The sequence below is a fragment of the Scatophagus argus genome, chromosome 18 (assembly GCF_020382885.2).
Source record: "Scatophagus argus isolate fScaArg1 chromosome 18, fScaArg1.pri, whole genome shotgun sequence".
Taxonomy (NCBI): Eukaryota; Metazoa; Chordata; class Actinopteri; family Scatophagidae; genus Scatophagus; species Scatophagus argus.
Window position 1 is genome coordinate 21,092,516 of NC_058510.1, and position 24,906 is coordinate 21,117,421.

The following is a 24,906-nucleotide window of genomic DNA, read 5'->3' on the forward strand; positions in this document are numbered from 1 at the left end:
CATTTTTCATCATTTTTTAATAATTAAATTAGCATTTAGGCTATTAATTTAAAAAATGTCTTTGCCTTCCTCTATATCATATCTTTGCCATGTGGTTCAGTTCTGAGTGTAGTGGAAATAGTGGTAATCCAGGAGAGTACCGCACTGTATCCGCTCAATGACCTCAGCAGGACAGGCACGCACTCTAGCCTCCAGTCTGGTGACGACACAGCCGGATGCTCCTTATTTGGTCAAGCCGCGCGCGGTTACATTACTATAAGCAGCGGTTTGCAGTCAGACACAGTGTAACGAGACGAGAGGAATCACAAGCTGCACACAGTGATCAAGGAGCGAATCTGTTGCGTCTGACTCAACCTGTACAACAGCAGCTAAGAGGGATTAAGGAAGTAAACCCGACATGTGGACTGCACGACTACCAGCAGCTCTGTTTATCGTCTTCTTTCTCCGCACACATTATGTCTCAGGTGAGTCCAGGCGGTTCGCGTGCTCGTCTTATCGGCGTTTCGGGTTTAAAAAGTAACTTCAGGTATGAAGAGCGCTGTGTCCCTTTAGCGGCAGCTGGGTCATGGTGAGAGGGGCTCCTCTGGTGGGTGCAAAAATCAGGAATACAGGCTGCGTGAATCGTAAATACGATACAGTATAGAGAAGCGCAGCAAGTTATTTTGTTAGCAATAGGTTAGTTATATATTGTGGCACTGAGAATATAGAAAAAAAGAAATTCATAGCAAATCTGACCTTGTACTCAAATGTGTGTCTACATTGGTTGTGTAGTTAAGTGGCACAGTTAGCAGCATTGGATTTGAACTTAAACACAAATGTACGCCTATAGGCTACCTTCAACGTTATCATACAACTCATCATACAAAGTTTTGCTACTATTTTGCTGGCAGAAAATTTCACTCTATTTTCTCACTGTTACTGAAGTAAGGAACGACCTTCAAGACTGCTTACAAAACTTCCATTAAAATTTACATTGACTGTGTTCTGGTTGCATTCTGTGCCTTTATGAATTAATCACTTAGTATGTATATAATTGTTACTGCTGAAATAAGAAAATGAAAAAAAGTGTTAAATCTGAACATTAAGTCAGTGAACGCCTCATAGCCGTTTTAAAAGGTGTTATAGTCCTGTTTTACATGGTGTCTTTCATTTTGCAGGCTCCTATCCCCGAGCACAGAATGTCACTTGGAAATCTACCAACTTTAAAACATTTTTGACCTGGGAGCCCAAGCCATCAGTGGAGTACTCCTACACAGTGGAATTCTCCGTGTAAGTACCTGCATCCAAACCTCCTCACCTGTTAGCCTTTTGAAGAAACTGCTCTGCATTATTCAGTGTATTCATACTGTTAAATGGTTCCTTTCACAGACAAGTTCAGGTGTGCCTGCTGAATCACACTACCTTCTGATGAGAATAACCTTGATGGAAAAAATAATGGCAGCGGGGCTTGATAGGAATCCAGTAATGATGAGAAGCTTTTAATGGAATGTTGATTTGAGGTCAAAGGTCTTTGAACAAATAGATAACTAAAAGGCACACAGACCTTATTATTTCAATAAGAATAAAATTAAAGATTACAAGAACATTGCAATTTAAACAACAGACAAACATCATTTACAAATGCCAACAGCTGTATTGCTGCACCTCAGTATATTTAATCCATCCATGTTTTCTTTGCACACGTGTATTTAATTTTAATTTAAGTTACTTTATTAATCCCAAGCTGGGAAATTACTTCTCTGCATTTAACCCATCACTGGTTGAAACACACACACATGCAACATGCAGTGAAACACACAGGAGCAGTGGGCTGCAACAAGCACCCGGGGAGCATATTGGGGTTTAAGTGCCTTGCTCAATGGCACATCAGCCAGCTAATGGGGGGTGGGGACATTATCACTCCACCACACTCAAACTTTTCCTGCCCGTCCGGTAGGGGAGTCGAACCAGCGACCTTCCGTTCACAAGCCGCTTCTCCAGCCTCTAGGCCTCGGCTGCCCCCTGTATTCTGCTGGGATTCATTTTTGCAAATCTGACAGACATACCTATGTCTTAAAATCTTCTTGTTAAGACCAATGATATGTGACTGAATGTTTTCCTGTAAACCATTCCCTTTTGTCTGTGCTTGTTTTGAAGCTTGTCTCAGAGTCTTTGCAGTCATTAGCCATGTCCGTGTGTAGTGAATACTCTGAATATGATTTGTCAAATCGCTGCAGGGTTGGTGGAAACAAACAGAGGAACCCTCACTGTATCCGGTCCTCAGCGACACTGTGTGATCTGTCCAGCTCTCTGACTGATCTGAATAGCTCCTACACGGCTGATGTTCTGTCTGAACCCCCACTTGGAGCCACCTCTGACCTCACCGAGTTCCCGTACACCAGCGCACCACGATTCTGCCCTTACAAAGACAGTAGGTTTTTTGTTTTTTTTAAATCAACATAATCCGTCGAAATATTTCCTTTATGCAGCACATTAAGAGCACATTTTCAAATTCGAGAAGCTCAAGCCAGAGATTGCTCTCTAAAAATTTGTCCTCAGTCAAATAACTCAACAAGTCCATTAATCAACTGATTGTCGCAGTTCCTGTTTTGATAATGTGGATACACTCTTTGTTTGTTTCAAACATGTTTCAACATCTGACTGCCTGTCTCTCCTGGCCTGCCTGATTTTATTGTAGTGATGTCATCATGTTCATAGAGGACAATGTACAATGCTATACAGTCATAGAAATTATGGTCAAAATAGAAAATAAGTCCTAGGCTATCATAAATGTTAACTTAATATAACATAAACAGTAAAGAGCCTTAGGGTATTTTCACACCTGTCATTTGGTGTGCACTAAGGGAAAAATAATGATGCATTGTTGCACGTTGCTTCTGATCACAAAAGCAGGATACAAGGTTTTAACAGCTTTTTACCTATTAGTCAGGGAAATATCTGTACTTATGTGATTATGTGTGTGATTTTTGGTTTTTGAAAACAACTGCTCCAAACAAGCGAGGTGTGAATACGCCAATACGCCCTATATTCAGTTATACATGCGCAGATAAAATGTCTTCTTCCGCTAAACACCCCCATCATTTCCCTGTCATTCCTTCACAGCTGATATAGGCAAACCTGAATTCAAGGTGGAGGTCAGTGAAGACAAAAAGAAGACCACCCTGTATGTGACTGACCCACTCACTGCCCTGTTTAAAGATGGACGCCAGCTGAATATCAGGGATATCTTCTCTGACCAGTTGCAGTATAAAGTCACTTACCGGAAAAATAAGAGCACTGGCAAGGTGAGCAGTGTCACAATATCGGCTTCAAACGCTCATGAATGAGACAACACAAACTCCATGCTTTCCTGTGTTATCTGCAGAAATTCTACAGCTCCAAGAGCAATGTGATAGAGCTAACTGATCTGGACCAAGGGGAGAGCTACTGCTTCAGTGTCCAGGCTTACATCCCCACCCGCAGCATTGACAAGCAACTGGGAGAGCTAAGTCAGACCCAGTGCTCCAATGATGACGGCAAGTCCTTCTTTGAAGGTGAGTTGTCCTTGAAATGTGGCCAGGGAAGTGATTCATTTACATTATCCTCTGCTCCACACAAATGACCCATCAGCTGTCCACCAGCTACTTCATTACCAAGACACACTCACAGCATTGATGAAATGCTCCATGGACTTGGTGGTGTTTATTTCTTTCTCTTTTTATTTTTTTGTAGAATTAAGGAACTTACTTCTACACTCAATCAGAATTTAAGTACAAGATATTTGGCTGTGTAATGGATAAAAACATTGAGAAATTTTAGTTTAGTTTTTTGTTATTTTCTTCATCTCATTGGAATTAAAATGCAAGTATTGTGAAAGGTTGAAAGCAAACTAACAGTGTTTTTTATTTTGAACTGGAGCACACTTGGACACACACCTGTTGCTTGGCTCTGTGTTGTTTCATCCATTCACTTTTAATATTAAAGCTGCGGCACATTTAAGCACCCTATAGGTGTATGCATACGTCTGTGCATGCTGTTGAAAAGAAGTCTTTCCAATGAAAAAGGCTGAGAGACTTTTTGCATTTTTTTATTTTAATTTTCCTTGGCTTTTGGACATAAAGCCTGATTTTTAGAAATCCAACAACACCCTCTTGTGGAAGGAATAGACAGCTATCTCTTGATAGTTGGCAAAGCCTTCTGGGTGAATCATTGATGCAGCACAAGAAAAGACACACAGATGCACTGGACACATGCATGTTAATTAACTTTATACATTTATCCACACTGTTGTCAAACTCAAGGCAAAATCCTCAGAATGCTATTCATTCAACCTATAGGGGCCTACTTGGATTTAGAGTTTTGTTTTATTTGAATTTTATTCTCTACTTTGTGACTTTTTAAACTCTGTCTATGCTACATTTTAATAATCAGACATTTCCAGAATTGGCAGTATTCCCACCAGTGATCAAATCCTTTTCATGTAAATGCTCTTTTTCTTCTGCAGTGTATTCTGTGGGTGTGATCGCTGGTGCCATCTTCATCATCCTGTTGCTGATTGGCCTCATTATTACTGTCACAGTGATCTGCTGCAAGCGCAGGAAGAAAGCTCTGAAAAGTGGCAAAGAAGGACTGCCACTCCGTGATGTATAGTGCTTTCCATTATACACAAACATTACTGTGGAAACATGCGGTACAGCTGTGGTCTGAAAGAAAGCAGGAGGGCACACCTGGTTCAACATTCCACTGTCAGACACTGGAATCAATCCTTCCTTTAGTTTCTGTGAAACTGCCATTGAATATGTTGAATGTATTTGATTTATTTTTCTTTTCATTTCACGCTGCAGAAAAAGAGACTTCAGGAAAACAAAACTCCTACTGCACACACTAGTGATATTGCTGAAGCTGTAATATTCCATTCTCTGTCTTTTATATTTGGTGAGTGGTACTTCTTATGACTGTAGATGTATGCTGCTACCTGACTTTATTTATTTCATTTTATAGTGTACTTTTTAACCTAATATGATTGTCATAATTAAGATTTTTTGGGAGACTGGTGAAAAGCAACAGTTTATGGGAAATTATGACCAAGGACATATTTTTGTATCTGATGTTTAATTTATTCTGTTTAATTGAAATAACAAATTTGTGTATGATGCTTTTTTTAGCTGTGTTATACTGCAAATTGTCACAGATGATTATATAATGTGGTGAAATGTTGTAATAAAAGTAATAAATATTTTAAAGAGGACAACCAGTGTGTACATAAACATGTTAATGTTATAGTAAAACCACTTTTTTCTTTAGAATTTTGGGAACCCGCATTAGGACTAGCATGATAATGTTATTTACATATTAATATTTTGTTAAATCACTAAAATTTTTATTTTATTTTATTTTATTTTTTTTTATCAGTTCACACCTGTTATGAACACCTTTTCAGTAGATCAGTCAAAAACCTTAGATCCTGAAGTATCTGCAGTCGCGACTGAAACTACTGAAAAAGTTTTATTTTTGTAATATGATTATGTATTGATTAGTTTATATAGTTTATTGGGGTTTTTTATTTGTAGCATAGGGAGCTATATGCAGTCTGCTAGGCTGCTAGATGTAGTCTTTTGTGTATATTGACAATTAAATTAATCTTTAATAAAACTTTAATAAACTAATACAACCCAAACCCATCAAGATATCGAAAATGTTCCACAATTAATTGCTTTACTAACGATCCGCTGTCATTAATCCACATCATTATCATTCATCCTACTGTACTTGTAAGCCGTATATTGTAACATACCAATTATATATTCTTTTAAAAGACATAATCCAAGGGAAACAGAAAAATGTCTTCAACTTCACACACTGCATGTCATACATTTCACTTTGTATAAAGACTTAGACTTAGACTTAGACTTAGACTTTCTTTATTTGTCATTTGGATTTTCATCGCAAACGAAATTTCGGTACAGTGGCTCAAGCATAGCAGGAATTACCGACATATTCTTTTAAAAGAAAAAAAAGTAAAAAATATAATATATACACACAATAAATATGCAGTAAAAAGTACTTGAAAAATGAGGTATTTTGTATAAAAAGTCAGTCAGCATATATACATATGTAATTATTATTGCACAGTGAGTATTTGTAATAAATAGTACTTTTGTAGATACAGAATATAAATATATTGCACAGTAAATAAATGGGCTGTAGTCCTGAGTGGTGTATGTGTGGGGGAGTGATCATGTAGAGTTAAGTAGTCTTATGGCATATGAAAAGAAGCTGTTTGCGAGTCTGGTTGTTCTGCACCGCATGCTGCGGAATCTTCTGCCAGACTTCAGCAGTGAGAACAGACCGTGGTGAGGGTGGGAGGGGTCACTGGTGATGTTGTGGGCCCAATGTCCTGGAGAGGAGGGAGTGGAGTCCCAATGATTTTCTCCGCTGTCCTCACCACCCTCTGTAGTGATTTCCAGTCAGAGGCACTACAGGCCACTGACCAGACTGAGATGCAGCTGGTCAGGATGCTCTCTATAGTTTCTCTGTAGAAGGTGGTGGGGATGGGAGCAGGTAGTTGTACTCTCCTCATCCGGCGAAAAAAGTGCATGCGCTGCTGGGCCCTCTTTACCAGAGTGCCAGTGTGATTGGACCAGGTTAAAGATCTGCACCCCCAGGAACCTGGTGCTGCTGACAATCTCCACTGCTACATTGTTGATGGTGAGAGGGGTGTGGCTGGACCGGTTCCTCCTGAAGTCCACAATGATCTCTTTTGTTTTAGAGACATTCAGGATCAGGTTGTTGGTGTCACACCATTCTGCCAGGTGTTTCACCTCCTCTCTGTAGGCCTGCTCATCATTGTTCGTGATGAGGCCCACTACTGTTGTGTCGTCTGCGAACTTCACAATGTGGTTGGTAGTGGACCTGGCGTAGCAGTCGTGTGTCATAAGTGTGAACAGCAGCGGACTCAGGACACATCCCTGAGGGGAGCCGGTGCTCAGAGAGATGACACTGGAGACATTGTTTCCCACCCGCACACGCTGAGGTCTGTTGGTGAGGAAATGAAGCAGCCAGTTGCAGAGGTGGGTGTTATATCCAAGGGGGGCCAGTTTACTTATCAAACTGTATAATGCCATATAATGCCAGTGTCCATATAGTTCTGTGTGTGGCATTATCCATTTTACCACTGTCACTTACCAAAGGAATTGGGCCATTAAAACAAATAAAGTAATTATTTTGGGTGATTTCAATATCCATGTGACCATGATAACGATAGCCTTTGCACAGCATTTATCTCTCCATTATAGATTCAACCTGCTTCTCTCAGTGTGTACATAAACCCACTCACTGTTTTAATCACACCCTCGACCTTGTTTTGACTTGTGGCATTGAAATAGAACACTTAATGATCTTTCCACAAGTTCTGAATTTGTATTACTTGACTACATACCACCAAGAAAAAACTCTCATACTAGATACCTGTCTGATAGTGCTGTGGCTAAATTTAAGGAAGCGATTCTATTGTCATTTACTTCAGTATCATGTTGCAGTACTGCAGAACATACCACTAAAGAAAAGTCTTATGCCAACTGTAGTCCCTCTCAAATCAAACATTTTGTGGACAGTGCTGCAAGATCACGAAGGTTAACAGTCGACTCTACGAAACACATAAAGCAAAAGAGACTAGTGCCATGGTATAATAATGAGGTTCACATATTAAAGCAAAATGCACTAAAACTTGAAAGGAAATGGCGCTCCTTCAAACTCACAGAATCTTGCTCAATCTGGCAAGACAGCCTTAGATCGTGTAGAAAGGCCCTATGGACTTCCAGAGCAGCCTATTACTCAAAATTAATTGAGGGTAATAAGCATAATCCCAGGTTTCTCTTCAGCACTGTAGCCAGGCTGACAGAGAGCCATAGTGCTATCGAGCCTTGTATCCCTGTGACCCTCAGCAGCAATGACTTTATGACCTTTTTTAATGACAAGATTATAATCATTAGGGACTAAATTCTACACCTACTGACCTCAGCTGGTACTGATGTACCATCAAACAATGGAGCCTTAGAAACAGCAGTAGAACCAGATAATTGTCAATTGTATTTTTGCACAGTTGTTGAAAGGAGTGTTGTTTTTTCATTTCACTGTGGATGCACATCCACATGTGACAAATAAAGAATTCTGATTCTGATTCTGATTCTGATAATTATCTTGACTGCTTTTCCCCCATTGACCTTCATTAGCTAAATTCATTCATATTTTCATCTAAACCATCAACATGCCTCTTAGACCCCATCCCAACTCAGCTGTTCAAACATGTATTACCCTTACTTAGCACCTCCCAATCAAATATGATCAGTCTGTCCCTGATAACAGGCTATGTAAACCAGTCCTTTAAAGTAGCTGTAGTCAAACCTCTCCTTAAAAAGCACACACTTGACCAGACAGAGGTTTTAAGCAACTATAGACCAATATCTAACCTCCCATTTCTGTCCAAGAGAGAATAGTTGTGAAACAGCTACTTGACTTTCTACATAGTAATAGTTTATTTGATTTTATTTTGATTTTCAATCTGGCTTTAGAGCTCATCATAGTACAGAGACAGCATTGGTCAAAGTCACAAATGACTTTCTGCTTGCATCGGGCGAGGGACTTTTTCTTTGTCCTCATACTGTTAGACCATATGATACAAGTCCCTTATGAGGACTTGAATATAGCTGTATATTATACTGTGTTTACCGTACTGCAAATTGTTAATTTGTTAATTTATTACCTCTATAATTTTTTTTGTAACTGTTTTTGTACACTTTTTGCCTTTTGCACTCTTTTTCTGTTCTTGTGAGCTGCCACGACAAGTAAATTTCCCAACTGCAGGATCAATAAAGTTCATCTTATCTTATCTTATCTTATCTTATCTTATCATAGTACTGCATTTGACACCATTGACCAGTCAATCTTATTACACAGATTGGAACACTTGTTACAACCCGGCTGTAACCAAGAACGGGAGCAGAGACGAGGATAACTCCAAATAAACTAAGTTTATTAAGTAATATCACAAATCGGCAAAAAACAATAACAGTAATCAGTGTCAGTATCAGTAGTGTAGGCGTGCATGGTGATGTGTGAGTGTATGGATGCAAAACCAAATAAACAATAAATCAAAACAAAAGAGCCTGCAACACCGCAGCAATCACATCCCGTGTGTGGAGAAGCGCGAGAGACTGAGGACCAGAGGCCTTTTCAAGGCACTGTACTGGGCCCAGAGGCAGCTTATCAGCTGAGGACGACCCCAGCAAGACAGAACATAAAGAGGAACCACAGCACAGCTAGTGGTGTGTAGGGGTCATCACACTTAACAGGGATTAAAGGAACTGCATTAAATTGTTTTCAGTTCAGTTCAGTTCAATTTGTCCATGTTAATGATGCATCATCCATACTCACAAAAGTTAGTCACAGAGTTCCCAAAGGCCCTGTGCTCTGGCCAATGCTATTCAACCTTTATATGTTCCCTATTGGTGATATTATTGGGAAACACATACATTTTCATTGTTATGCAGATGACACACAATTATACTCATCAGTGAAACCAGATGAAACAAATCAGCTAGCCAAACTTCAGGCAAGCCTTAAAGGCATTAAAACCTAGATGACTTGCAATTAGGGCGGCACGGTGGTGCAGTGGTTAGCACTGTTGCCTCATAGCAAGAGGGTTCCAGGTTCGAATCCTGGTCTGGGCCCTTCTATGTGGAATTTGCATGTTCTCCCTGTGCCTGCGTGGGTTTTCTCCGGGTACTCCGGCTTCCTCCCACAATACCAAAAACATGCACATTAGGTTAATTGGCTACTCTAAATTGCCCCTAGGTGTGAGTGTGAGAGTGTGTGGTTGTCTGTCTTTGTGTGTTGGCCCTGCGATTGACTGGCGACCAGTCCAGGGTGTACCCTGCCTTTCGCCCGTAGTCAGCTGGGATAGGCTCCAGCTCCCCCGCGACCCTGACGGATAAGCGGTATAGAAAATGGATGGATGGATGACTTGCAATTTTCTATTTCTAAATTCAGACAAAACTGATGTTGGTCTGGCTCTGAACACATTAGAAACAAATTATCCAGTGATATAGACCAAGGCTAGATGCCTTAACCTTGGCCTCAAGATTGACTATAAGAAATCTGTTATTGAGTTTTGATCAGGACATGTTCTTTAACTCACACATAAGACACATTTCAAAGACTGCATTCTTTCACCTCGCCAATATTGCAAAAATTAGGCACGTTCTCAGTCAGAAAGATGCAGAAAAATTAGCCCATGCATTTATTACTTCCAGACTGTAACTCGTTTTTATCAGATTGCCCCAATAAGTCTCTAAAGACTCTCCAGCTAATCCAGAATGCTGCTGCACTCCAGGATAGAGTTTAAAATTTCTCTCCTCACATATAAAGCCCTGAACGGCCAGGCACCATCATTTATTGACAAGCTGATAGTATCCTATTATCCCACCAGAGCTTTACGTTCCCAAGATGCAGGGTTACTTGTGGTTCCTAGAGTCTTCAAAAGTAGATTGGGAACCAGAGCCTTTAGTTATCAAGCTCCTCTACTGTGGAACCATCTTCCGGTTTCTGTCCGGGAGGCGGACACCCTCTCTAAGTTTAAGACAAGACAAGACAACTTTATTTGTATAGCCCATTTTTACAAGCAGTTTTTCTCAAAGGGCTTAACATAACATCAACAACATCCTCTGCCCTTCGACCCTCACATCGACTAAGGAAAAACTCCCAGAAAAACCTTTAACAGGAAAAAATGTAAGAAACCTCAGGGTGAGCAACAGAGGAGGGATCCCTCACCCAGGACGGGCAGACGTGCAATGGATGTTGTACAGGCAGGAAAGCAGTTAACAACATGAGAACAACGTTACTAAAAAGACAACAGACAGGCAGATGTCAACAGTAGACATTGGGTTGGTCATCGAGCCGGATGCAGTTCAACGTGAAGATCTGGATGGAGAGATACCTGCAGAAATATACAGAGAGAAAGGGAGGGAGAGACACAAAACTACGAGGAGAATTGTATGTTAATCTGACTAGGGGAGTAAGAGTACACTTGACTTTGATAAAGCTTATAGTTAGGGCTGGCCTAGGCAGGCCCCTAGTTATGCTGCTGTAGGCCTAGACTGCCGGGGATCTCCCGAGGTGCACTGAGCTCTTTCTTCCTCTCCCTCTCCTTCTGCACACATTTATGAACCCATTAATGCATGTTACCAACTCAACTTCTTCCCTGGAGTCCTTGTGCTTTCTTGTTTCAGAGGTTCCCATGGATCGTGGTTGGACCTCCTGCTGCGGTTCTGCTTGAAACCTACTGCGATTACTACTGTTTATCCATAATTTATTTTAATTCTATTACTACTATGACTACAGCTACTACCATTATTATTGTTACTACTGTTGTTATCATAATCACCATAGTACCTTCTGTATAATTCATCTTTATCATTATTTATAGTTCCAATACTTTTGGTATTATTGCTGTTGCTACGCATCTCTGTTTGTGTGTGCCCTCTCTCTCTCTCTCACTCAACCCAACCAGTCAAGGCAGATGGCCACCCACCTAGAGCTGGGGTCTGCTCTGACGTTTCTGCCTACTAAAAGGCAGTTTTTCTTTGCCACTGTCGCCAAGTACTTGCTTATGGGGGAATGTTGGGTTTTCTGTGTTACAAAATTTAATTAAAGAGTTTGGTTTAGACCTGCTCCAATTGCAATGTGGCATGAGATAACTTTTGTTGTGAATTGACGCTATATGAATAAACTGAACTGAAAGTGAATTGAAAATTCTCAGAATAACAAGTGTGTATGATGCAACTCAGAAGTAAATAGCTGAATGTGAACTTGTGTCAGCTATTTTTGCCTGAATCATATTCATACACTGTGAAAAAAAGTTTTTTCATCCAATGGGCCCTGAAACTTGTAGATTAGTGTCACTTGAGTCTGTAAATCTTTACTACAATTCAATGTGAACATCTTAAATGACAAATGACTGATCAACTTGATGAACTTCTTAAATCAGGTATTTATTATCACAATGCAGACAGATTTCAAGCGTACATTGGTTTGATTAAATAATGAAATAATGGACAGCAGGTGTTTGCCTTTAAAATGTGATTAGGTGTCAGCAACTGTGTGTGTCCCTGCATATATGTATGAAGAAGGGCATTCTTTCAGCTGCTCCAGATGAGTCTGAACCCTGAAGGCAGGGTGGCATACTGGGCTTGGAAAATAATGCTGACTTGGTGGGAGGAGGCTGTGAATGGAGCAATGTTGGTTTCCTGGAGAAATAAAAAAGAGAGAAGAAATAATATACTTGCGTGTTCAAAATATCCATGATTGTCCTTAAATAAACCTAATTTACAGTGGTATAGAAAACAGACGGATGGCAAAAGACAAATAGGTAGCTGAGAAAGTTCAATGCACTGCAACTTAGGAAAACACATGCAGATGGACAAAACACAAGCAAATTAAGAAAATTTAAGGAAAAAGTAAAGATACACTGTGCACGGCAGTGCTGCTCTCTGGGTACCAGCTATTGCAGGGTAAACCACAGTTGACCAAGCAATATTCCAGTGTACATGTACATGTCTCATTTAGCCCAGTCATAGCTATCTCAAAGAGACTGAATCGAACGGAACTGGACTTGGTTATATGTCTTTGAAAATACATACATGTACATATACATATATATATATACACATATATACTGTATGTATATGTATATGTACATGGAAACGGAGTTTCGTACCTCTTTAGTTTTACACACACATACGTATATACACACATTTGTAACACTAAAGAGGTACAAAACTCCTTTAACTGTCTCTCACAGGTTCCATGTATCATGGTTGTACCTCCTTCTACATCATCATCATTATTATTATTATTATCATTATTGTTATTATTATTATTCAGGATCAGAATCAGAATATAATTATTGATCCCTGGGGGACACTGGGTTTGTTACAGTTAGACCAAGATTAGAAAGACCAAAGAATTATAATAAAAATAGAAGTCAAAATATATCTAGAATACAAAAATGAACATAAAAAATATGTATTGTATGTGTGCAAAATAATGCAGCAAATACAGTGAAATTGCAGAACCAGTTTCCCAGTCTGTGAACTCAGGATTCCCTTGGTGACCAGAGTTGAATTATTTTTAATGACTTCTTTATTAAACCCTTTGGAGCTTATCTGACTCTTCTGTCAGTGGATACATCTGTTTCACTTCACTTGCCAAATCATCCAGGAGTGACCACAACTTTAAACATCTAGCACACTCCATTGAAACTTCACTGATTTTTCATGGCTCATTCACTTGTGGTTATTTCTGTTGAGCTAAAAACATCATGCTATTAACTAATATCTCCTTGCATATCCAAAATTGTGTTTTTTTTTTCCTTTCGTTTGTATTTCATTACTTTCTTGATCACTTATTTAATGATAATTCACTCAAATCAAATGATGTTGATAGAACTGTAAAAAAATATTTTCTTCTGTTGGTAATAGGCTTATCCCCCTTAGTATGCTACATCTGAACTGCTGATAGCTTTCTTGGGATACATACCATTCCACAGTAAGGTCCTACAGGCAGTGAGGAGGTGTCTGGGCCATCATATAACTCCAAGAAGTTGTTCTGGCAATCTCCAGGGTCATCAATACTGATCTGGGCAAAGGTGATGGTCACCACATGACCTCTGGGTGCTGTGATGTGCCATTCACAATGGGTACCATTGGGATAGGTGCCTGGGAAGTTGGGGCTTGAGAATGAGCCATGGTCTCCATAAAGAGTGCCACCACAACCTGGAACACACCCACATTAATCAAAGTTTATAGACAAGCAGGGTAAGCAAAAAGGGAGACATGACATGACATATTTACTGCTTCCAAGCAATATTACTAAGTGCAGCCAGTAAGACTCTCTACATTTGAGAGTAGATTTAATAATTTCCTTTTTGATAAAGCTTACAGTTAACCCTGGCCTAGGCTAGCCCCTAGTCAAGCTGCTATCATTATAATTATTATTATCATTATTATTATTACAGCAGTTGTTATAGTTTCTTGTTAGTTATAGTTCTATTATTTCCGTTTGTCTTGCTGTTGCCATGCATCTCTGTATGTGTGTTGTTTCACAGACAGGCAGTATCATAGCTACACAGACCCATGATCCATGCAGAGAACAATACATGCCTTTGTGTGCAAATCTCATTTACTTTCTTTTTTTTTTTTTGAGTTTAAGAAGTATCAATTGCTGACAGCAACTGTTTTGCCAACCTGGTACAAAATCATTTGTATAAACAGTTCGGTTCTGACCATGAGGTGAGGATGTCCATGTGGCCTCAAAGCCATCTCGGGCATGTGAGAAGTCAGACTTGAAGCGTAAGTAGAGCAGGTTGGATTGTGGGAAGATGGGGCTGGGTAGGGTGCTGCCACATAACCGATCAATCAGTGGGGAGTCTGCCGTACTGCCATTACGGATCTGACAGACACAATGCAGAGAGGTCTCAGCCAGAAGGGTCAGGCCAATCACACACACAAAAAAAACAATGTACAGCAAGTGGACACCCTTGTTCACTTGATCTTGGCCTAGGTTTTGTTTTCCTGACATGACCCCCTTAGTTCTAATGAAGAAAAATCTTAATTGTACGGCACAGTGAAAATGGTGTAGTTCAAAACTTTGTGTATGAGTAACATGAAGGAGTTCAGTGATAAATGTATTCATTTAAAAGTATGTGTCTGCATGTGTGTTGCTTGTTTCACCTCCAGGTAATCAAAATTACAGCTGCTGTGGCTCTCCACATCGAAATTGTTAAAAAAGAAGGAGATATATGTGTTCTGTGGTGCCTTCAGGATGATGATGCAGTCCATGTTGTGTGGATAGATATCAGGCCAGCCCGGACTCTTCAGGTAGCCATATTCCTGTTCATACGTTCTGCTGCAGCCTGGAAACCACCACAACAATCAGAACAACTGTCTGCAACCAATTTTCCTCAGCAACCACCAGCCCACTTTCAAAACATATTAAACAGTTTTCATTCGGACTATTTCTTCAAGAAATTAAGTCAATCAAAACTTTGTGTCCGTTATGTGGAATATACAGACAAGCACAGACAGACATTGAGAGGTTTAATTTTGTCAAATGCAGTGAGCAGTACAAATGAAATTCAATTTACCTCCGCTGTATTGGGGTGTAGGAAGAAATTTCATGTTGTTAAAAGTCCATAGATTAATGTACATTTTCTGTTTTTTAAAACCAACCAACTGCACACATGTATACCCATTTGAAGACCCAACTTATTTATTGACATTTTTAAAAAAAGAAATATCACCTCTACTTGAGCAGGATATTTTGGTTCTGTTTCTCATCTTGTAACAGGTTTACTATAGGTACTTACTGGCAATCTGATAGGTGAAACTTAGGCCATTTCCTGTCATGAAGGTGTCAGATTTGAAATGTACAAGGATCGTCCTGCCATAGCTGTAGAAGTCTAATGGGTGATCATCTGATGCACAGAACTTATGTGACTGCCCATAGTCTCCCTGGAAACATGAGAATAACGTTATTAAGAATGTATATTATTACATTATTGCAACTTTGCTTAAAGAGAATCTCTATACAGTTACTGTAGGGGCTTTCATGTTCAAGCAAACTCTGGTAACCTTTGCATGCATGAGTGTTGAGATTTTCACAAATCTATTAGATACTGAAAAGCTCCTCAACTGTGGAACTATCTTGTAGTTTCAGTCTGGGAGATGGACACCCTCTCTGCCTTTAAGAGTATACCTAAAACTTTCCTTTTATATCCCATTAATGCATGTTATTCAACTTCTTCCCTGGAGTCCTTGTGCTTTCTGGTCTCGCAGGTTCCCGTGGATCATGGTTGGACCTCCTCCTGCCTGAAAGCTACTGCAATTACTACTGTTTAGTCATAATCAATTTTAATTCTATTACTACTACTGGCAGTATATATATAGTATTCCTACTATTGTTATCTTAATTACCATATTACCTTCTATATACTTCATCATTATCATTATCTATAGTTCCAATACTTCTGGTATTATTGCTGTTGCTACGCATGTTGCTACCCCCCCACCCTCCTCTCCCTCTCCCTCTTTCTCTCTCTCTTTCAACCCAACTGGTCAAGGCAGATGGCCGCCAACCTAACGCCGGGTTGTCACTGTCTTGCTCATGGGGGGATGTTGGGTTCTCTGTATTACAAAATTTAATTAAACAGTTTGGTCTGAGATGACGAGATAACTTTTGTTGTGAATTGACTCTATATAAATAAACTGAACTGACATTGAAAATTGAAGTGTGCATGACTGTCACTGGAATTTGATTTTCCCACGTTGTTCCATGAAATGCTAATGATATCACCAATATTTTTCTTTGGGATGGACCAAAAAAACTGAACTACAAGTGCAAAGGAAACCTTAAACAATGGATATTACAAGGAAAAATGCCTGTAGTCTTTCTCACAAGACTGACTGTGTAGACTTTGTGGCTACATTACAATACATTGTTACACTATTGTGTACATGTATTGTCCAGGTCGAAGTGCTCCTTATAAACAACAATCAAAGCTGTGTACTGTGGACAGGTTACACGTCAAGCTGTGCTGAAAGCCTGCTCAGAGAGATAGCTGGGAAACAAGACAAACACCTTGTCAACACTGAGACTATCCTGAACAATATGGCTACCAATACCCAATTCTATTTTGTTTGATCTACAAAAACACAACAGTTGTTTGAGAAGTTAGTGGCCAAATTACAAACTGCTTCTTATAACTTCTGCTCAAGTATGTAACTTATGATAACAGCACTTTTGTGTCCAGTTGCTGTCTGAACTCACCAGAGGCCAGTCCTTCATGTCAAGGTAGTTTGTGGAGCAGCTCTGGCTGGAATGGAGCTCAAAGGTCTGGACCGACACTTTGATGTTTTCCTGGGCTGGAGCATCCAAGATCCAGCGGCATGAGGTGTAAGGGGGATAGGCATTTGGAAAGGAGGGTGAGGTCAAAGTTTGAATGGTAGTTGTGGCATTCAGAGTCCCACCGCAAACCACTAAGGGAAGGCAGACATAAAAAAATTTGGAAAATGGACAGAATTATTAGTAGTATCGTAGCTACGTGTGATTCACAAGTTTCAAATGAGTTAGCTACTTTTTTCTCAGCAGTTGAGTCTCAATTAATATCTAATTAATCTCACAATTAATGAAATCAACTTCGATGTCAACTTCAGGCAATAAAGAAAAAATAGTTCTGACAAGGTGTAAATTCACCTTCAACTGCCCTTTTGCAGTAAACAAATAATCACAATTTGGTGGGAAACTGGATTTCTGAATACTTATTGAAGATTCTTCATTGGATTTGAATGTGCACATAGGTCTGGATAGGTCTGGTCCATTCACAAACTTGGAATGGGACCAATCCCATCTCAGAACTGCAATACCCACACAAAGTAGTTGAAAACCATACAACTGTGGTATCAAATTTAAACACGCTTACAGTACATTCACTACAAATTTGATCTTTTTGTCAGTGACAGAAACTTTTTTTTAAGATCTCCTACTAAGAACCAGCCACAATCTCGTCCCACCAGTACATGACTGATTAAATGTACTCTTGGCTAAGACATAACACACAGATAATGACCAGAGAGAATGCATGAGGTAATGATGAAGTACTTAGAAAAATAAACTGTCTCTCCACATTGTTAACTGAACAAGGTAGTGTCTTACAGTTTGAAGCTATGTAGAACAAACTGAAGCCTTGTTTCTGTAGCAAGTAGAGTGCAGTGTAGTACAAAGTGAAAAATGTCTTACGTGGCACAACTCTGTAGGTAGCATTGAAACCTCGCCTTTGTACTGAGTTATCAGTGACAAAGTGGATAGTCAGGAAGTTTCCACTGGATACAAAATAAGAAGGGATGGAGTTTCCACAAAATGTTCCAACCAGAGGGAAATTAATGCTGTCACCATCGTACACCTGTTAGAAGTACATGTATAGTTCATTAAAAACATTCACTGAAAATGTAGTAATGACCTCAGTTTTTAGAATTACAAATAGAGTAACACTTTCTTTGAAGGGGAGCGCATAAGACTGATATGACACTATCATAACCATGACATGATACCTGCCACAAACATGACTGAGTCTTTATCAGTTTTTATGTAAGTATCATTTGGTCAGTTATGTAATTTTTAATGCAAAGTTGATATTGCTTCTTTCTCATGACAACTTATCATTGACCAAGACAACAATGTCTTTTTTATGACAATTTGCACACCACTTCAAATAGAGTGTCAGCAAAGTAGGACATATCTGTCTAAGTGTCTGATCATTACACTTCATGAATCACAGAAATGCAGGAAAGCTTTGCAAGCAACAATAAATTAGTGATAGCATACCAGCATAGCAAATGTAAGCGCAAACAGAGGTTACTGGAGTGTGAGGGTAGGTTTTTAGAGGAAAGGAAGGAAAGGAAAGTATTACAAAGTTTGACAGTGAAATGAATTAGGCATGCTCTCAAATTGCAAGACCACTGCTTTGAATAAAGATAGGGAAAAAGCTACATATATTTGCCACCCATATTTCAACAAGGGGTTCTTTACTTTGACATAGTCATAACTGCAAGTAGAGGAGCTCTCAAGTTCAAAGACATTGAAGGTCAGGTTGATAGCCCTATTGACAGGCATCTCAATGATCCACAGGCAGTCCATCCTAGGCTCATAGCGCCCATCCAAGTTTGGATCTGGAGAACCAAACATGCCCATGGGTGAAGCAAGGTAGCCACCACATCCCTGTGCTGGACCTGTAGGCAATTCAGAAGCAAACACATTTAACTGCTTCTTAAAAGTCTTCTGTTGCAAAAAATAGTAATGTCTGGTATGTTCAAAGTATTAATGTGCAAATAGTTTGTTGAAGTGACATGGCGTTTTCACTGTACCACACTGTTGCATGTGTGTGTTTGTTGCATGTGTGTGTTCAACTAAGGATGGGATAAATGCAGTAGTAAAATTCAGTATGTGTGTATGTAAAAATATATATATACTGCCAATAAAAGTTGATTCTTCTTCTTCTGGAAAAAAGAATAATTCATATTGCTATCATTTAAAATGCATCCATTTCCATCCATTTTCTATACCGCTTATCCGTCAGGGTTGCGGGGGAGCTGGAGCCTATCCCAGCTGACTACGGGTGAGAAGCGGAGTACAACCTGGACAGGTCACCAGTCAATTGCAGGGCAGACACACAAAGACAGATAACCACTCATGCACACACTCACACCTAGGGGCAATGTGGAGTAGCCAGTTTACCTAATGTGCATGTTTTTGGGACTGTGGGAGGAAGTTGGAGTACCCGGAGAAAACCCATGTAGGCACAGATAGAACACGCAAACTCCACACAGAGGGGCCAAGACCTGGATTTCAACCTGGAACCCTCTTGTTGTGAGGTGACAGTGCTAACCACTGCACCAGCACAGAAAATAAATAGAACTGAAGTTCTGTCTTGAAAAAGTCAGCGTTTATTTTTTTCTTTGTTATTTTCTGCTTTATTGCAGGTGAGTGCAGCCAAATGGAAATAACCACTCACTCCTCAAATGGCATCACAAGTACAGTAACATTTACCTAGTGTCTCACTGTAAGTAGCCCTCCAACCAATCCCATTCACTGTGGCATCTGTCCTGAAGATGATGAACAGCTGGTTGGTGGAGGAACGCAGATTGGGTGGGAGCACTTCACCACAGAATTTTCCCAGCAAGGGTGCCAAGCTGTCCTGTCCATCATACACTGCCACATAATCATAGCGACAGGAAGAAGATGCCTCCAGATGAAAAGTGTTAAACCTGAGGAGAGAGAAAAGGAGACCACAAAGGGCTGAAAGGACACATTACAAAAAGCTTCAGAGTTAGTTCTCTCCCCCTGGACCCCCCTGGAAGTATTGTATGTGGTAACATGGAACCTGTCAAGTATAACCTTGATCCTACCTAAGGCCTGTGGGACCAACAGGACTTTGTTTTTATCAAAAATGTTTTTATTCTTATTGACTGGTGTATAAAATTCAAAGTAAAATCATTTTACATTATTTTCCTAGTTGCCTCAGTTTTGGTTTCTTCCAGTGACAGACAAGGTTGTATTCAATTATATTTGGTTATGTTTACAGAAAACAAAGCTATAATATCATAAAAATCTGCAATAATATGAATAATAACTTCACACTTCCTCTTTCTCCCTCTGCCCTCCTGTCATCACTCAGATTTATTAATTTCAAGTGTAGGCAGCAGTGAATAAATTCTGGTGTGAAACAAGGTGGTAAAGATCGTTTTTACTTTTATAAAAGATATGCAAGTAGCCACTTCATTATTACTGATAACTGAAAAGAAATGTTTCAAGTGCATATTCAGTTCCACCTTAGTCCTGCAGGTTAATGCAGTTACTTCAGTCAGTGCAGTCTTACTTGAGATCTATCACTCTGTCTGCTGGTACACTGATGTGGTAGGTACAGTTGATGTTGTGGTGGTAGTGGATTACTGAGAGTGCAGGACTGCTCACTGTACCCATGCTTGTATTGAAGAAACCACCACATGCTGTGAACACACACACCCAGACATACACATAAACACACATGCACAGTTACATCTTTATATGTACAGTTTACCTGCAGTACAACCCAGACTCAGATCATTGCTGTTTTGTTATATACTCAGTTGAAAACAGAAAGAAAGGTAATATACTTATTTCTGATCACATCAACGTCATTGATTGTTATGAATATATGCCTTTTGTAATTTGATGCTAGCTTGATGCATTTCAAACTAAACGGAACAGGGCCGAGAAAAGAGAAAATAATAAAAAAGAGACAACACATAGTTGATTTACACACCGCCATCCAACAGGTGGCAGAAAAGCAAGTGGTTCTTTGCAGCAACATAGCAGCCAGACATCAAGACTGAGCTAGGTGATACACATTTTCAAGAAGATGGTTAACCAAGAAGTCCTGCGAAGTCCATGCAGTGATACAAATGCTTTGTTTTTCTTTCCCTTCCTCTGTTTTCAAATATCAGGATCAGACCCATGGTTCAGACAGGTGTGACTGATTTAAGGCATTTCTCAGAAAATGTTTACACAAAAGGGTTGTTTTCAGCCCTGGTCCAATACTCAACATATCAGAACTGATGTGGAAACTTGAGCTTCTAGTGCACCAGTGCACATACACTTAGAATGCACTTTTACAGTTCAGTTAAACTTTTGAAATATAAAAAATGTGGGGATGTGATGTGTGGTGAGAGGAGATGTCATAGGTGTTCAGGTGTTGGGTTAGCCTACAGGTGTAAAGCTGGTTTGACATTTACAGAAATAATGTTCAATATGTGTTTGTCAGTTGATGCAAGTTTAGCTTACTCTGGTTCTGTACTTCAGCAGTGTGGAGATATAATGAAACAAGGAATATGATTTCAAGTTTTAAGTACAGATCTCCATTTCTTCCTACTGCTGCGGTGAAAGAATGATATGGCCATTTTCAACACTTGCTATGCCTTTCCTGGCCTGACATCTTTCTCTTCATCGAGAAGGCTGAATGAATTTTTTGAAGAATGCCAATACCTTATCCCCGAATATTTTATATAATGAAATGTTCTCTTGAATGCAGTTGCTTGCTTTGTTTATTTTGCTGTACTGACCAAACTGTTTTCTTTGCTTAACTGAGCAAATTTTGATGTTCATTCATATGCACTTGTTGTACATGTTATGTGAATATCTTCACATAAGATCATGTTATGATACATTTTTTGTGTGTTGCAGGAAACTGTTGCATATTCTGCCACAAACATGGACTCTGTCCTAACTACTTTGGACTATGTTTCAGGCATCAAATTCACAGTGACTGTATTCTGATGTATATCTACAAAAAACAAAGGTTTACTGGTTTGAACTCTGTAAATTGAATATAAGTTGAGAAGATTTCGCAAAATTTCCATTTTATTTATGTTTATCACAACTTTTTTGGAATCAGCGTTGTAAATACAGCTTTACCCATAATGTTGTGGCATGGTAATGACACTCCTGTGCCATGTACTTTGGTCATACTCAGGGCTAGTAGTAGTTAGTAGTAGTGTCCAGCTGGCTATGTAGCAAACCCATTCACTTACTTGACCATGTCCACATCCACAACATAGCTAGGTAGGTGAGCTTACATCCCCACCTCACTGCATATAAACGTTTATTACACTGTACTCTTTAGCTGTCTAAAGAGTCCGGTGTCCATAAGATGTGCCCACTCCAACTCCCAAAACCTGTTTCATGTCCATTTTCCATTCTTTATGCCACAGCTCCTTAGTTATATATTGAATGCCAAATGTCAAGCAAAAAGTATGAATCAGAAAAAGGGACAAATGTATTTGTGATATATGTGTATATCTGATATCTAGAGGCCTTTTCGATTTTTAACATAATTAATTAATGGTAAAGCAAAAAAAAAAATAATATTTACACAGTAATCACAACTTTTTACGTTATTCTGGGATAAAATTATGGTAAAAACAAAAAGTAAAAATAAATAAATAAAATAAATAAATAATTCTTTACTCACGAATGGCTCTATATTCTGCCATGAAGCCATTGTCAGTGATCACAGAGTCTGAGTAGAAGTGGACCAGCATGGGGCCAAAGGTGGAGAAGGGTCCTGGGATGCTGGTACCACACAGAGTAGCAATAGCAGGGCGCCTAGTAGCCAGGTTGTATATCTTCAACCCATCATACTGACAGGTGGAGTGTGCTAGACAACAGACAGAGAGCTGACTGTTGATTACCAAACAACTAAGAGTACAAAGCATATATTTCCAAATGGTCCAAAACTGTGACAGGTCAATCTTGAGATTATACTAAGATGCCTTGTAGATATATCGCTAATGCTAACACTTGCCTTCTACTTGAAAGACCCGAAAGGTGAGGATAACTACAGTCTGTTCTCCAGCATCTATGGTGTAGTTGCAGTTGGAGTTGTCAGGGTAGTTGGCTGGATAATTTGGAGAAACCACACGACCGCTGGGAGCTGTGAAGTTTGCACCACACCCTAATGAACAGAAAACAAAAAAAATTCTTGCATTTGTTGAAAGAGTCAAGATTCCACTGTCAGGAGGACCTTAGATAACATATCTTTTGTCCTCTGACACTGTCCTTTGAGAGTAAATATGAAGGCACTTAAGTTTCTAACATTACAGGCTACTACTTTAAGATTCAGTGTTATAGTCAGTCTATTAACACTATGACATGAAGCTGTCTTATCTGCCTGGTATTTACTTGTGCTGAAGGAGGCCATGAATCCTCTTCCCTGGGCTTCAGTGCTCTGGAATCGGCTTGTGATGATGTTATACGGAGCAATGATGGGGCCTGGGGCCACTGAACCACAGCCTGTGTACAGCAGAGACTCAGAATTTTGTGTCTGACCTGACCACACCTGCAACAAAATGGAAAATACAGAGTCAGACATTGCTGTTGAATGGAACATTATTGTAAAGATCCATGTACACATGTAAAAGTTATAAGGCACATTGCCTATTTCCAACCACTCCAGTGGCACTGTCCTTGAGGTTCGTGGGCCAACATGGACACCTCTACAACAATCAGAACCTTCACGAACTCGGGGTGAGTCTCATTAATGCCCTGGGGAACTGTCTCTGCCAAGATGTTTAACTACCTCAGTGACCTCCCCTCCTCCCCAGTGAAGGGAGAGCCCACCTCTGACGTTATTTGTCCTATTGGTTGTTGTGCCGATATGAAGTGACACAAACCACGTTTCAGATAAAACCCGCATTCTTTCTTGGGTATACGCAACTGATGGCACTTAGCATATGTTGTGGCCTATAAATAGCTTATACAGCCACAGGGTTTGGTGTCAGTTAATTATTCTAGATATAATACCTGTAATCTAAAATATATAAGTACCTGTCCCAAGTACTAAAGATGGTTATAATAGCTCAACTGCAGTGTACCAGCAAAAGTCAAACGAATCTGAAAAGTTTAGTGGGACCATTATAGGGAAGCTCACTGCCTTATTGGCTCTTACTCAGATTCTGATGTTGATGTCATATTGATGTAATCAATTGGAAAGAAATTATAAATTATATGTAGTGGAGTTTGTTCAATACACTATTATGGTTACTTGTGACTTCTCTAAGCCATTTAACCCAAGCAATGTCCAGCTTTGTCAGACAACGATGATCATAGCAAATTTGTTGCTTTGAAAGGCTAGATTCCTGGTATTCCAAGTATTCAATGATTTGATCATGTGGTTTTGCTGACAAGAGTTTTGTTTCTAGTCTAACTATGTCAATATACTCCAGCTGTACATGCCAGTCTTCACCATATCAGTCAGTTTGACATTGGAGTATTAACACTTTTGAAAGTTCTTGTCAGTATTTTCCTTGTGTTGCCTGTCCCTCTTTTCATTTCTTTATAGATGTTCAGTTTCCTTCCTTGCCTTCACTCCTAATGTCTTAGTCCCTCCCACCGGGGTTGTGAGCAAAGGAGCCAAGGAAGAGATGGCAAGAGGCATCCTTTCTTCAGAGCCATCTCTTTATAGTGATATCAGTTAAATACAATGTGTGGCACAGCTGCATCATCCTGACACTCATCTCTCCTTGAGATCAAGATTCGAGATTCAAGGTTCAAGTTTCAATTTACTAAATAACAGTGCATCAAAAGCCACATACAGTCACAGCAGCCAAAAGTAAGGAGGACAGACTTTAAGTTAAGGTGTTCATATGTCTCACAGCCTCTGGGAAGAAGCTGCTCTTTAGTCTCATGGTTCTGGCTTTGAGGCTCCACAGCCTTCTGCCTGAGGGGAGAAGCATGAATGTGTGCCGGGTGGTTGGGGTTCTTCATAATACATGACGCTTTGCT

At 39.7% G+C, this 24,906-nt stretch overlaps 2 protein-coding genes across 2 annotated transcripts in view; one reads left to right on the top strand and one right to left on the bottom strand.

The window, feature by feature from the left end:
• Positions 1-275: 275 nt before the first annotated feature.
• On the top strand, positions 276-5,227 carry f3a (coagulation factor IIIa). Its single transcript, XM_046371861.1, has 6 exons — positions 276-464; positions 1,158-1,269; positions 2,217-2,410; positions 3,103-3,284; positions 3,365-3,533; positions 4,484-5,227. The coding sequence occupies exons 1-6, from the start codon at positions 398-400 to the stop codon at positions 4,627-4,629; spliced, it is 870 nt and encodes a 289-aa protein (XP_046227817.1). The 5' UTR covers positions 276-397; the 3' UTR covers positions 4,630-5,227.
• A 6,476-nt stretch (positions 5,228-11,703) lies between these two features.
• cubn (cubilin (intrinsic factor-cobalamin receptor)) overlaps positions 11,704-24,906 on the bottom strand; it is a 93,885-nt gene continuing 80,682 nt past the window's right edge. The window contains exons 55-67 of the mRNA XM_046371033.1: positions 23,305-23,461; positions 22,928-23,077; positions 22,595-22,780; positions 20,465-20,594; positions 19,636-19,853; positions 18,619-18,818; positions 17,830-17,992; positions 16,861-17,069; positions 15,401-15,545; positions 14,766-14,947; positions 14,319-14,484; positions 13,573-13,808; positions 11,704-12,281 (exon numbers count right to left, since the gene is read on the bottom strand). Coding sequence (XP_046226989.1) covers positions 12,174-12,281; positions 13,573-13,808; positions 14,319-14,484; positions 14,766-14,947; positions 15,401-15,545; positions 16,861-17,069; positions 17,830-17,992; positions 18,619-18,818; positions 19,636-19,853; positions 20,465-20,594; positions 22,595-22,780; positions 22,928-23,077; positions 23,305-23,461 — 2,250 coding nt within the window. The 3' untranslated portion in view covers positions 11,704-12,173. The remainder of the gene's footprint in view (positions 12,282-13,572; positions 13,809-14,318; positions 14,485-14,765; positions 14,948-15,400; positions 15,546-16,860; positions 17,070-17,829; positions 17,993-18,618; positions 18,819-19,635; positions 19,854-20,464; positions 20,595-22,594; positions 22,781-22,927; positions 23,078-23,304; positions 23,462-24,906) is intronic.

Bases quoted from the DNA above. Each gene is read 5' to 3' on its own strand.
- f3a (XM_046371861.1), top strand. From the start codon at position 398: ATGTGGACTGCACGACTACCAGCAGCTCTGTTTATCGTCTTCTTTCTC. The intron at 2,411-3,102 runs GTAGGTTTTTTG...ATTCCTTCACAG, and splicing joins ATTCTGCCCTTACAAAGACA to CTGATATAGGCAAACCTGAA. The intron at 3,534-4,483 runs GTGAGTTGTCCT...TTTCTTCTGCAG, and splicing joins CGGCAAGTCCTTCTTTGAAG to TGTATTCTGTGGGTGTGATC.